Source organism: Melopsittacus undulatus, chromosome Z, assembly GCF_012275295.1.
Source record: "Melopsittacus undulatus isolate bMelUnd1 chromosome Z, bMelUnd1.mat.Z, whole genome shotgun sequence".
Classification (NCBI taxonomy): Eukaryota; Metazoa; Chordata; class Aves; order Psittaciformes; family Psittaculidae; genus Melopsittacus; species Melopsittacus undulatus.
In genome coordinates this window covers 84958242-84972407 of record NC_047557.1, presented here as the reverse complement: position 1 = coordinate 84972407, position 14166 = coordinate 84958242, and the positions used below count along the sequence as shown (strand labels likewise).

General features: G+C 38.8%; 1 protein-coding gene across 1 annotated transcript in view; it reads left to right on the top strand.

Moving 5' to 3' along the window:
- MMP2 (matrix metallopeptidase 2) overlaps positions 1-7667 on the top strand; it is a 36374-nt gene extending 28707 nt beyond the window's left edge. The window contains exons 11-13 of the mRNA XM_005152222.3: positions 561-720; positions 4798-4907; positions 6671-7667. Of these exons, the coding sequence (XP_005152279.1) occupies positions 561-720; positions 4798-4907; positions 6671-6774 (374 nt within the window). The 3' untranslated portion in view covers positions 6775-7667. The remainder of the gene's footprint in view (positions 1-560; positions 721-4797; positions 4908-6670) is intronic.
- The last annotated feature ends 6499 nt before the right edge of the window (positions 7668-14166 follow it).

The window sequence follows — 14166 nt, the reverse complement described above, 5'->3', positions numbered from 1 at the left end:
TTACACTTTTTTCGTATTAACAGTTTACTAACTTTCCCACTAGCATAGAATCAAAGAAATGTTCTTTCATTAATTAATATTTCCATGGTTTTCAGTGAATGTAGTAAGGGTATTTACTAAGTAAACTGTAATTCCATTTAAAGAACAGAATACTAGTACCTCTTCCATTAATACATATTTGGACAGACATGAGAAAATGTTGTATGACAAGAGACAATGGAAATAGGAATTCTGGGCAAAAACTATCTGTTAATTGCTCAATAAAAACACTCAACCAAACAAATGAAGGTTGAGCATGAACATCTACATTCGACCTTCAGGTGCCCATGCCTCTTTTCAGACCATCTTCATTATACAAAAAATACTAATAATAACCATCAGTTTTAACATAACCCCAGCCATATTAAGACAGTGTCTGCCTCAAAGATAAGGCAGCTAAGAAGGGAGAAAGCAAGAGCACACTGACGTGATGTCTTTTTCTGAGAGGCAAGCATAAAAAAAGGAATACTCCTCTGTATCCAACTACTTAACAGTGCTGGGTTTGTTTTCTCTCCTATTAGGAAACGAGTACTGGGTTTATTCAGCCAGTAACTTGGATAGGGGTTATCCAAAGAAACTCACCAACCTGGGACTACCCCCGGATGTGCAACGTGTTGATGCAGCTTTCAACTGGGGCAGAAACAAGAGGACATACATTTTTGCTGGAGACAGATACTGGAAGTAAGACCCATTGAAGTGGTGATGGTGATGGTACACTGTTACCAAGCCTCATCTCTAGGGTTAAGTGCACACTGAGGTTCAGTAAGCAGGAACAAACTCAGGGAGGGCATCCTTGAAGAATACAAAATAAGGGCTGCCAGGACAGAACTGAGCAGTGGCAAGTGAGGATGCTCAACCACAGAGCATGGCTAGGAAAGAACATTAGTACAGCAGCAGAGAGCAAGCATGCTTTTCTGAAAACAGCTTGCAATGGAAGAGGATATCTGGGAGTCCTAGTCAGGCTGCTCCTAACAACCTATGCCTCAACTCCTACGTACCAGCAAACTGCCCCACATGAGTGCCAGGCTCTTAAGAGGGGTAAACTTACCTACTGTCAGATTACAACTGCTGGCAGAAAATTCTGACAGAATTCCTTAAAAATGGGCTGACCCAAAATCACCTTAAGCCAAAGACTGACCAGATTACCTTAGAAATTCTTTCAGTAAACCATCAGCTTTGGAGGCACTGGATGTAAAAGAAACAGCAGTGTGACTAGCAGAGCATGCTGGGGATGACTGAAAATCCTTCAGCACCTGATATACCAGTCACTAACACATCTGCTCTACTAATAGAGTTGGCACTGAGGAGATATGAACAAACCACAAGAAGTGAGTGTTAGTACTCTGGGAAAATCATTGAATGTTTTGGGTTGGAAGGGACCTCAAAGACCATCTTGTTCCAACCCCCTCTGCTACACGCCTTCCACTAGACCAGGTTGTTTCAAACCTTATCCAACCTGGCCTTGAACACTGCCAGGGATAGGGCATCTACAACTTCTCCGGGCAACCTGTTCCAGTGTCTCACCATCTTCATAGCGGAGTAAAGGAGGAGAATCACCTCCCTTGACGTGTTGCTCATGCTCCTTTTGATGCAGCCCAGGGCGTAGTTGGCTTTCTGGGCTGCAAGCATAGACTGCCGGGTCACATTGAGCTTCCAGTCAACCAACAGCCCCAAGTCTTTCTCCTCAAAGCTGCTCCCAATCCATCCTTAGCTCAACCCAGTCTTAGATTTTATTTATTTTGAGAGTCTCTACAATCTTTTTTTTTTTGTCTTTGTGCATGCTCAGGGAAGTTTTTGTTGCAAAGAACACCACAAACATGGTATTCCACAGATGCATGTGAATGTACTTACATTAAGGTTTCTGTTTGAAAGACTGTATGACAAACAAAATATGACACAACATAAGGAACCAAACTCAGGTGACCTGCTACCATGCTCTACCCAGGAAAGATCTTGCGCTCTTAGATCAGGAAGGGATGTCCTTAAAATGTCTAAGGCCATTACTGTGGAAGAAATAAATATCCTACCCCACACCTGGTGAAAAGTTTACTAAATGTATTTAAATAGAATTTCATTATTATAGCATCAGAAACACCCACCAGAAATCTAGAAGATTCACCAAGCTATAAAGATTCCTCCTGAGAGATGCTCTGTATAAAATATCAAAGGCATTGAGTCCATTTTATGTGAACATTAATTTCATGTTATAATCAAACTGAGTGTCTTTATTGTATCCTAATGTATGTGGATTCCTGTAAGTAAATACCCTTTCACAATTGCCACTTGCTCATAACTTTCAATTACTTTGATGACAGTGCACTTCTCCATTATTTAAAGAGAAAAAAAAACCCAAAAGGCTAAACTGTAAAAACTAGACTATTATTAATTTTTAATGTCATAATGTAGAGATCATTTTACACATTTGCAAGTAGTTCTAATGTAGCCATTTGTAATACTTCATATTCCTACCAAAACCTACAGACTGTGAATCAGCAAAGCTGCAAGTCCCCTCTGTACCAACTATTGTTTTGATTAGCTGTACTCCAGAGCCTCCAACTAATTCATCAGCCTAATCACAGACAGTAATTCTATCAAAGTACCTTATCAACTGCAGTCACTGTAGAAAGCATAACTTATTTCTAAGGAACCAAAATAAGCTTAAATTATTCCTATCTGTGTAAAGAAGAAAGCAGTTGACAAATATTTCAGAAAAAAATGCATCTCTGTTTAACGCAGATGCTGTAACCCTAAAGTATGTTTTATTTTATACAAGGACCCTGCCACATGGGAGCAAAACAGTTACACACAATAGTCCTTCCTGTGCCATTATCACACTTGCTTTAAGTGGATTTTTTGGAAGCTTTCTTCTCTCTCTCCTTCCAGCTCCAAACTATTTTAGTGTTATTATAACTAGATTGTTAAGCAAAGTTTGGTGAAAGAGAGGAAGAGAAGCTGGCTCAGATTCTACAGCTGAAGTTTTAAAGCTACACAGCAAGGTACAGTTCTGGTGTCCTCAACATAAAAAGGACATGGCACTGTTAGAACAAGTCCAGAGGAGGGCCACGAGGATGATCAGGGGACTGGAGCACCTCCCATATGAAGACAGGCTGAGAAAGCTGGGGCTGTTCAGTCTGGAGAAGAGAAGGCTGCATGGAGACCTCATAGCAGCCTTCCAGTATCTGAAGGGGGCCTATAGGGATGCTGGGGAGGGACTCTTCATTAGGGACTGTAGTGATAGGACAAGGGATAATGGGTTAAAACGTAAACAGGGGAGGTTTAGATTGGATATAAGGAAGAAATTCTTTACTGTTAGGGTAGTGAGATGCTGGAATGGGTTGCCCAGGGAGGTTGTGAATGCTCCATCCCTGGCGGTGTTCAAGGCCAGGATGGATGAAGCCTTGAGTGATATGGTTTAGTGTGAGGTGTCCCTGCCCATGGCAGGGGGGTTGGAACTGTATGATCTTGAGGTCCTTTCCAGCCCTAACTATTCTATGATTTTAAGGTACTAGATTTTTTTAATGTCCTAGGAAAAATAGCAAGTAATTTAAATTAATCACTTGAATTTATTTTGGCCAACCTACTGCTCATTAGTATTGATGTAACTTTGGATAGAATCCAGGTCTATACAGTAATGAGGGAAAGGTAACCCGAGATGCATACAGATATGGATAAATAGAAAAAAAGAACATAAACCCTCCCTCCAGTACTAGTGAAAGATGACCTCTTTGAAGCCCATTGCTCCTGAAGAGGTACTGCTAGGGTGACTGAGGCCTCACATGCATTGGAAGCTTGATTTAAATTATATCCCATGTCACTGCTCCATAGGACATCTCCACTTCTGCTCAGCACTGACTCCCATCTATGGATCACATAAATGGGGAAAACAGGCCACAGTCTTGCACCTTCTTTCCTTTCAAGAACCTTGCATATCTGGAACATTTATTTCCTATATATGGAAAGGGAGATCTTGGATTTCTTGGATGCGGGAGTGCACAACTGGCTTTGCACAAGTCTATGTTTGCATTCTACAGTGGAAATCACACTGAAGTAAACAAGTAAATGAAACAACTCATGATCTGCAGGTGTGGACACCAATACCTCCACTCTCTCCTGAATGGCACTGCAGTCTAGATCCAGCTTCCATGTTAGGTGTATTTATATCAGCTGAGTTTTCCTCTTGAAAGCATAGATTGTGAAAGCCATTGTGGTTTTGGTTCATCCTCAAACAGAAAAACATCCATTTTTATCCTGGCATTTATCTATTCATCATCAGAGACTGTGTGAAAATCATATGGGTTTTTAATGAAATATTAGGGAAAGCAATTAGTAATTTAATAGCATTCTATCAATTGCATGGACTAAAAGAATATTTCAAATAAAATTTTGAAAAGATAGCCATTTCACATTAAAATCTACTATCTTCAGACGTTGGCAGCTGCCAGAAAAAAAGTTACCTTCCTTAGAATTATGTCTGGAATTTTAAAGCTACATTTCTGAAAAGGGTTTTGCTTAGAAAATATGTTTTCTATATAGCAAGAATTGCATTTCCAAAAGGAAAGACATAAAATTTGATGGTGTTTTAAAGGAGATAGGAATAATTATAATGCAATTATTATGAAATGGAAAATGTTACAATCTTAGTTATTATATTTTATTTGATTGTTATATATAGTCACATTTGCTGAGGACTCCCTAAAAATTATGTTAAAATTTAACATTAATTACAGACTCATAATGCAGTGGTATAATTTTCTTCAGGTACAACGAAGAAAAAAAGAAAATGGAACTTGCATCCCCTAAATTCATTGCAGACTCTTGGAATGGCATTCCAGATAACCTTGATGCTGTCCTGGGTCTTGGTGACAGTGGTAAGCTGTAATTCTGATTCAAGTTACTAACAAGCTCTTATACATCTGCTGTGAAACTTATTGGAGAATTTAATTTCTTACTGAGCAGAAGCCAAATGGAGCCAAATTCCCGTTCAGGTTTTCAAACTATTGGTTCAAATAAACTTTTATTGTCTCTCTATTTTCCTATTAAACACCAGTTGATAAATACCCTACTAATCCAGTTTAGACTTTTAAAGGGAAATATTGTGGGAAGTCTTTGGTTCAGCTAGAATAGAGTTTTGGTTTTTTTTCATAGTAGTAACTGGTACAGTGCAGTGCTTTGGATTTAGTATGAGAATAATGCTGATAAGACACTGATGTTTTAGATGTTGCTCATTAGTGTCTACCCTAATCAAAGACCTTTTAGTCTGTCATGCTCTGCCAGTGAGGAAGGGCATGAGAAGCTGTGACAAAGCAGAGACAATGACGCCTGACCAAACTAGCCAAAGCAGTATTCCATACCACAGCACATCATGCTTAGTATAGAAAGTGGGGGGAGTTGTCTGGAAGGGATTAATCACTGCTCAGGGACATGCTGGGCATTGGTCAGTGGGTGGTGAGCAGTTGTATTGTGCATCACTTTGGTTCCTTGGGGTTTATTTATCTCCCCTTTTACCTATTGTTATTATTATACTTTATTTCAATTGTCAAACTATTCTTCTCTCAACCCACAGGGGTTTTTACCCTTTTCCAGTTCTCCTCCCCCCCTCATTAGGGAGAGTGTGTGTATAACTACCAGTAATGAAGCAGCTGCATGGTACTTAGCTGCTGGCTGGAGTTAAACCACAAGAGAATATGATATTTTTTGTATGTTTTTATCAAGCAAATATGATAGTTTCCCTTTTCATTTAAGGGAAGGTCATTTAATTTTAATCTGCTACTACTCTTTATAATTTACTCTCTTAGCCTTAAAAAAAAAAAAAAAAGTATGTCTTAAATGTTTTGAAGCATCTTACTATTTTTAACTGCTATGCTGTACAGGTCTAGAAATCTGCTGCGTAAATGTAGGCTGGAGATGCAGAAAAGTGAAAGCTGATGCAGTCACTTTTATGTCAATATGTTCCAAAGGCTCAGACCTGGATTCATGCTGACTTTCTAACCTGGGCATGGGAAAAATTAGCTCTGTGGAGAACTCTCTAATGCAGTTTGATTTGAAACACAGTAAAGTGACTCCTGCCACCCAGGATGTCCTAAAACCACAAGGCATTATCAGACCAATCTGTATGGCTTGGAAATTTCCTGACTTCCTGACAGCTCCGTAATTTCCTCAGTACCAGCATGCACTCATAGCACCATTTCAGGATCTTCCTACTCTAACACAACCAGAACTCAAGTATGATAATCTTCTTGATTATCATAAATGGGTTGTATTTTGCCTTTTTTTTTTACCCTCCTATCAACTGCAGCTGAGAGCCTGGCCCATGGTTTTAAGTGGCCTCTTATGTTGCACAGATATGCCTAAATGTCTGGAAGCACCACTTGGTATCATGAGTCTCGACACAATTACATTTTCAACATCTATTTTGCCAGCAAACACTTCTTCCCAGAAAATTCTGGCTCACAAAATGGTGACCTGGCTTCAGGCTCCAATTGAACAAGACCTGTCTTCTCCAGAGTGGGAACTTTTATTTGTTTCTAAAATAAATCTTTTTTGTTGCGTACCAATATTTTGGAAAATAAGTTTTCCAGTACAATGAGCTTCGCTCTATAATCTGAGTATGCTTTTTCATTTACCTTCACAGGATACACTTACTTTTTCAAAGATCAGTACTATCTACAAATGGAAGACAAGAGTTTGAAGATTGTTAAAATTGGCAAGATAAATTCTGACTGGTTGGGTTGCTGAACTGTATGAGCTATTAATAACCATTTTATTTACTTTTTTGTTATATGCCTTATCTGTAATTAGAAATAGATCTGAATGCTAAATACTGGACCAGTCTGGTACTGGCACCTAAACATTAAGTACCAGTACTGTACACATCAGATAATTTAAGTGTTTGCCTCCTCAGTATACAAAAGATGTTTACGTATATATTCTGGTACAATTTTTGATTCATAGTAAAGCTAGTAATAGAATATCCATCATTCTTTATTCCCTGGATGCTTAAACAAAGCATTGAAGCCATTGGAGACTGGATCATGCCCCTGTGTTACACATATCCCAGAATAGGCTCAAATGAGATGTACCAGCAGTGCACTTTGATTTTTATTTTTTTTTAATACAACTCTGTTATAAATAGATGGTTTGTCTTGGTGTTTTTCACCCTCTTGTGAGTTTGATCATTACTTCCATTTATTTACATAATAATACAGAAAGACTGTCAAAGGCACAGGTTGCCTTAGGATTTGATTTGTGTTGATGATGCATGATGGAATCATGGCAAGAAACTGTAAAGTATTGTTTTAAAGTACTTTTTATTTTAATATCTTAGTTAAATTTAGCAATTTGCTTCATGCACTTTGTTACTACTATATTACTTGTTTATATGGATGGAATGACTCAGATTTTTTAAGTCAATGCGTTATACATAAAAGTCATGTATTATTGTTTGTTTTATTTTTCTGTTCTTTATAATATTGGGGTTTGTTTGGTTAGGTTTTTTGCTTATGCATTGGGCAACAGAAAATATTCTTTTCACAACGTAATGCAATGTTTCTCATTAAAATATAAACCAGAAAAGAATGTCCCACATATTAAGTGCCAATGATACAAATGCAATCAAATTACACTGTCAACACTTCTCATGCCAGGCTTTCTTGTATCACTTCAAATTAGAAATTCAGTAGTATACTGCAGTGAAATACCTGTCAAAGAAAAGACAATATTACTCCAGTATATAACTGCTTACTGGATTTATTTTACATTATCTTCTCTGTTAGTTCTAAGATGTAACTATAGCAATTTACATTAAACAGATAATATGGTCCATGCTCCACAAAGCCCACTGCCTTCTCACAACAGTTTACACACCTATTTTTTTATCCATGCTCTTTCTCCTTACCAGCAACTACTTCACCACAACCCAGTGAGGAAGCATCAACATAGACATGGTATATATATATATATATATATGGATTGTAAGCTTGAGAAAAACAGAAGAAAAACCTCAACCCTGCCCATGAGATCAGACATCATTTGGGCAAGGATCTTATCTTGCTCCATGCACATGAAATGCTTTGTGAGAGACTGCACTACATCACTCAAATGGTCAAACCAGATCCATCTTAACACACCTCTTACAATGTGTCCATGATTCATAGAACTGGCTAGTAACCCACTAATACCTGAGTCAGTGACCAGTTGGTTTCTTCTCATGTCCTCTTCATGCTGACATGAAGTGCTTTCTTGTTCTAAGCAGTGGGTTTTACTACGGTATTCTGAAATTATATCACTTCTAAAGTGTGGCCAAACCATTTTTCCATTGCACACTATCCAAACACTTTGGGAAGCTACTGATTATTACACACAATCCTCACCTAGATGAACAGTCCTATTTTCACCTATGCCAAAAGAAAAGGTGGCTCATCTCCTTCTCGGCATACTCATTCTCTACAGAAACCATTAACCACCTTCCCACTTAGTCCTGCACCAGCATCAACAAAACAAAGCACAAAACAAAGTAGCTGTAATTGCAAAATGTCACTGCGGCAATTTCTACATACAATTGGCAACCTTCTCAGGATTGCAGGATCTAGTGAGCCACTGCAGGCACGTATGGTCTGTTCTGACCATAAACATCTTCCTATGCTAGTGCTAAAAATACTCTGTAGCTTTAATGACTGTCAGGAGTTCCTTTTGAGATTTTCAATAATTTCTCCCTAGAGAATTTAAGCTCTGTTTTAAGCATCCTCAATAACTATCCCCTGAAGACTTTTTATGTTCTTGAGTCAATGCTGCCCCAAACCATGCAGTCTATCATCTGTATTAAATATGGAAGGGGTTTCAGAAACAGATATACTGGAGGAACATTTGCAATAGGCCTTTTCAGCTCTCAACTCCCTAAATCACATTTCTACTGATGACTGAAACAGTTTCTTTTTTTATACAATTTATGTATTTGTTTTGCAACACTGGCAAATCTACCAACTTACTTTCTGTCATAGTAAGACTGTTATCCCACAAAACCCTGCACATCTGGTGGGTTTAAGGAATTCTGCTAAGGTTCTTGTTTTGTTCTTGCCCCTGTAAATCCAATGACTACATCACTGTCAGAAAAACAGAAATAAATTTTGTACCCTTAAATCAACTCCCACTTCTATGGGTTCAGTTTCAGACTGGCAACCTTAAGCTTATCATAGGCCATTTGTAAACACCTGATTATGCTCACAAACGGTAACATTTGCAGGTTATTACCTACGTATATCAGATAAGCTGGAGAATACTGACCCTTCTCAGTAGCTTTTCACATTTGACCTGTGAAATGCCAAAAGTCACAAATGTGGCCTGAAAAGATCTTTGGTTCTTATTCCACTTGCTGGTAGCCCCTCTTAAAATCTCACTGTTGGAACTCAGAAACAACCCTCTCCATCTCCAGGATATCAGCTAATCATGGTAATTGAGAAGAAGCTTTAAGGTTACTTCAATGCATCTTCTGCAGCTAAGGATGCTTTTCTTTTTCCTATGGGCAAAACTCAAGAAATTGTACACTTTCTCAATGATTTCGTACCTCTTCTTTCCTGTTTGTAATGAGTTAACCATAAGATGGAAAGTCTTTCCCTGAGCAGCATTGCAGCTCTGCCTGTACCTGGTCACTTCCCATGCTAACTGGTCCCACTGACTTGCTTCCCTGTTTGACTTTGAACATGCCTCAACACTGTGTACTTGTCTGGTGACCCCTGGACTCTTGGCTGAAGCAGATCATTCTCCCCACATCTGCTTTTTTCACCTCTCTTGGGCACAGTGAAACTGCACCTGGTCAGCAAGGCTGCTGCCCTTGCCTTTCCTGCTCTTAACATGTTCCTCCTAAGACATTTTCATAAGTGAACGAAGACTTTTACCTACCATCTTTACAGAGGAAGAAACAAAGCCCAAAAGCATGAGTCTTCATTTCAAAGCCATATAAAACCCATCATAAACCTCTATCAAGTCTTTACCTAAGTTGATCTACAGTTTTATTAAATTGAAGTCAGATTCACTTGGGACTTTTGGGTTTCAGGGTAGAGTTGCACAAAGGCTTGTTGAAACATGGATAGAGCTCATACACTTGCTTCTTGAGCTGAAGGACATTTTCTACCAGTTCAGAGCAGGACAGCCTGTACACACTCAGCAGGGCAGTTCCAACCCAATAGAGTAAAGGGCACTGGTTTAGTAATCTCTGTGCCACAATACATACAAGGCAGCCAAGGCTATAATGAAATGCCATACTTCAAAGACTTAATAGACACAGCAGTCTGAACTGGGAATCATGCTTAACTGTTTGTGTCTCACTAACACTCTGTATTTGTTAAAAACACATTTTCTTCCTGCTATTCTGTCATGATTTTACAAAGCATCAGCTACCCATAAATTTAAACAATTGACTGTAACTGTGCTGCTCTTTAAATCAGGAGGAAGTAGGTCCTTTGGGCCCATTTGGGACAAGTTATTTCTATTTACAAACTCAGACATGCACATTTTTAGCAGCAAAGGCTGCTTTTGGAAAAGATAAAGCCAACAAATGAGGAGGAATTGGGCTCCATGGAATCACTGAAAATGCACAGATTTATATCTGCAAGGGAAAAGAGACTTGTTCCAGAGCAGCTATGTAATGCTCATAAGTACTAAGGTATTTCAACATAAGGAACTGTAGCAAGGACTAAACCATAAACCAGAACAAACCCTCCAAAACAACAGAACCCACAACCCCAAGACTGTCAGGCAGAAATGGTAGTGTCTCAAAAGCTCCCAGTAAGGATTCTGTATACCAAGCCTATCAGTCACATGCTATTACTAGAAATACATCTCTTTCTGGCATTTCCTCTTAAAACAGAGTGAGAGCAAAACAGCATCTTCAGTTACATTGTCCAGCTGCAAGATTTAAACTTGCACACAAACAGCCATGATTTCCCACACACCTAGCCAGGAAGCTGGCTGTATGGCCTCCCCCACCCTGACTACAACAGCAAGTCTTCACCCACAGAAATAAAAGCGCTCAAATTTTGCAGGTATGTGATACTCCATACAAACACGGCAATTCAATGTTTTTAAATAATATCTCCCATTAGTCTTCTCTTAACTGAGATAAATATTAAGAAACCTGTTATTATCTCAGAACTCTTTAATCTAACAGAGAAAGACAGAGCATGAATTATTGCCTAGAAAATAACAGGATCTGAAAGAAAAAAAAAATATCACACTTTACTAGTGGTAAAAACAATAACCTGTGTACCATGCTACCAAAATAAGTAAGAGGCAGCTTTTTTTTGTGTGGCTTTGTTTGTTTTAGAGTTTCTTATGTCTTCAGATCAACACCCCATTCCTATTTGGAGAATATCTTTCAATCATATGTATTATTTGTGGTGCTAATACAGCATATTTGAGAAAAATAATCTGGCCTGGAGCAAGTGGGAATTAGATTAAGTGAACCAATGGTCTCTTCCAGCCTTGAACTGCTTTAGGATATGAAATCAATTTATATAATTTTAAGAAGTATATACAATAGCTTTTTAACACTATGTATTAAATATATGACTGCACGTGTACACACATACACACACACAAAGAAATAATTCCTGGTTTTATTACAGTATCTTATTTAATATTAAGGAGTTAATATAAATGTTAGAGTATTTCAGTTTGAAGTGACCTACAACAACCATCTAGTCCAACTGCCTGAATACTAATCAACCTTAAACCTGCTTAGCACATCACACCAGTTTTCCCTTCTCCGTAAAATACACCACATTCTGATCAAAGGACAATACAGCAAGATAAAAGTACAAGTATTCAATCCGCACAGGTGTACTTCCTTGGTAGCACCTGTGGAGATAACAGTATAAGTAGTTCATTAGTTTTATTGCTTCAACAATAAGCAACTTCTCCACACTATGAGTGACCATTCAACAAGTCACAGCAGCTTCTACCCACACCACCAGGCTGGTTAGCCTAACCAGCACTGGGAGGGCTGTATCCACACTGCCCACTGATATAACATCTGGATCACTTTCACCTCCTTTTGCAAATCCCCAACATCTGCCCCCCCAGTACACTTCTAAAGTTCAGCTTCAGCCAGGTTTACCACGTGCATGCTCAGACTCTACTAGACAAGCAACAAGGCCCTCATAAAAAGGGAGATAAGAATGAAAAGCCTCGCATCAGTACAGGTCTGCATTGCCCTTGCTAACACTGCTGCAATCTCTGCACAGTGAGCCAGAAGGTGACCAAACAGAAAACTGCTGAGCTTTCAGCTGTTACCGCCCAGTGCTTTCCTCTGGGACTTCTCAGAACTACTCCCACATGACTAACTCACTTTGCTGTTAAGAATTTTCTAGCATTGCCAAAATAAAGTCAAAACTGTAAGAGGATAATTGTTTTAATTTAGATTAGTCTAGAGCCTGGCAGTTTGTCCCTGGAGTTATGTGGAGGTGGTCTACCCTTCCTCTTTTAGGAACTGGCAATATTAAATATCCAAGTGGGCTTGTTTTTTGTGTCTTTAACCACTGCTTTAACCTTGGAGTGCTTCATAGCTTTAGTCTATCTTCCCTCTGCCTATTACAGCAGCACTAATACTGCTGCCAAAAAGGCTGAAGCTAGAAAGCAGCTTCACATTCTGCAGCTAGGAGCCAGGCAGTGATGAAGACCCAGCACCTCTGCTGCACAAAGTTTCTAATCATCACTAGCCAATGAATTAGGAAATTCAACCACAGGTCTCCCATCCAGCGTCACATCATACAGTTAGTTAAACCATGGAGACGTCATTTCTTCTGTGGTTGCACTTATAATAGAGAGTTCTGGCCACCGCCTCTCTCCATTGCTCTCCTTTTCCAGTCCTTTAATTTGAATTACTTGGAATCCCACCACAGCATAGCTCACTGCCATGGGATTGCAGCTGACTATCCTATTAGGCAAACCAAATTGAAGCAATTCACTGAGAGGCAAGTCTTGCATGCAAAAGGAAGATGATCAGTCTACTTTTCCTCTGTGGTCAATGCTCTAACTGAACCCAGCTGAACCCAGTCTTCTAAAAGGAGAGAATGATTTCTCATTATTTGAAGTCTTGCAAGGCTCATTTAATTCTTGCATTTTCATGCCTCTCTTTTCCATTAAGAAACATGTACTTTTCAAGGCCACTCTTGTTCAACATCTCAAATGAAGAGGACCTGCCCTTCAAATCCATTTTCTGTTGTTTTCTGCATGGTCAAGGAGGCTTGTATTTATGCCCTTTTAAAATCCTCATTTGTAGGACTCTCTTCCATGTGAATAATGCTATTCATTCTTACATTTAGTACATAGTACTGTGTAGCACTCAGTCCTCAATCCTGACATTTGTATCACTGATTATGTGTGCACAATTATGGCTTGATTCTATGCTCAAATAGGTAAATTCCAGTTCCTCTCACTTTCATGTAGTGCTTTGGAATCTAATAACATCTTTGAGCTAAAAGGGAGTAAGTGTCCAACCCAAAGAGGTAGGGTACCTGCCTAACTGATCTTCAGCTTTTAGGTTTTGTTTGGCTTTTGCTTTTGCCTCAAGTCCACTGAGAAAATGCATAATATATCAAAGCACTCAGGACCTGTACAGATTTTGTTTTGGTTTCACTCCACTTTTATCACCTCTTTACTCTTTTGTTCTTTCAGCTTTATTTCTTACATAAACAACTAGACTTGCGACCAAAAAAAGAAATTGGCAGGAAGGAGTTAGCCAATGCCTGTAAATGATCAGTTCAAACCTACCCTAGGAAACAAGATCTTAAAGTATTTATGTCTATATACACTCTGTTTTGCATGCAAATTCTGTACTATGGACAGAAATATTGGGAAATATGAGCAGAAGCTGCAAGCAGATTTTGTGCCTGATCTGCCCTTTTTTTTTTTTCAGTGAAACCATGAGCTTAAATAGAGCTTTTCTATTTAAATCTCAGCACCCCCTTGGCTGCTTATACATCTGCTACACAGATTCTTTATTTCTACTTTTGATTTCAAGTTCAGAATAAAGGAGTTCATCTGTATGCATTCGAGCCAGAAAGGCACATAAGAACTTCAATGACAACTATTTTATTATATATTTATCCTAATAAATAGGTGTTGATATTTATG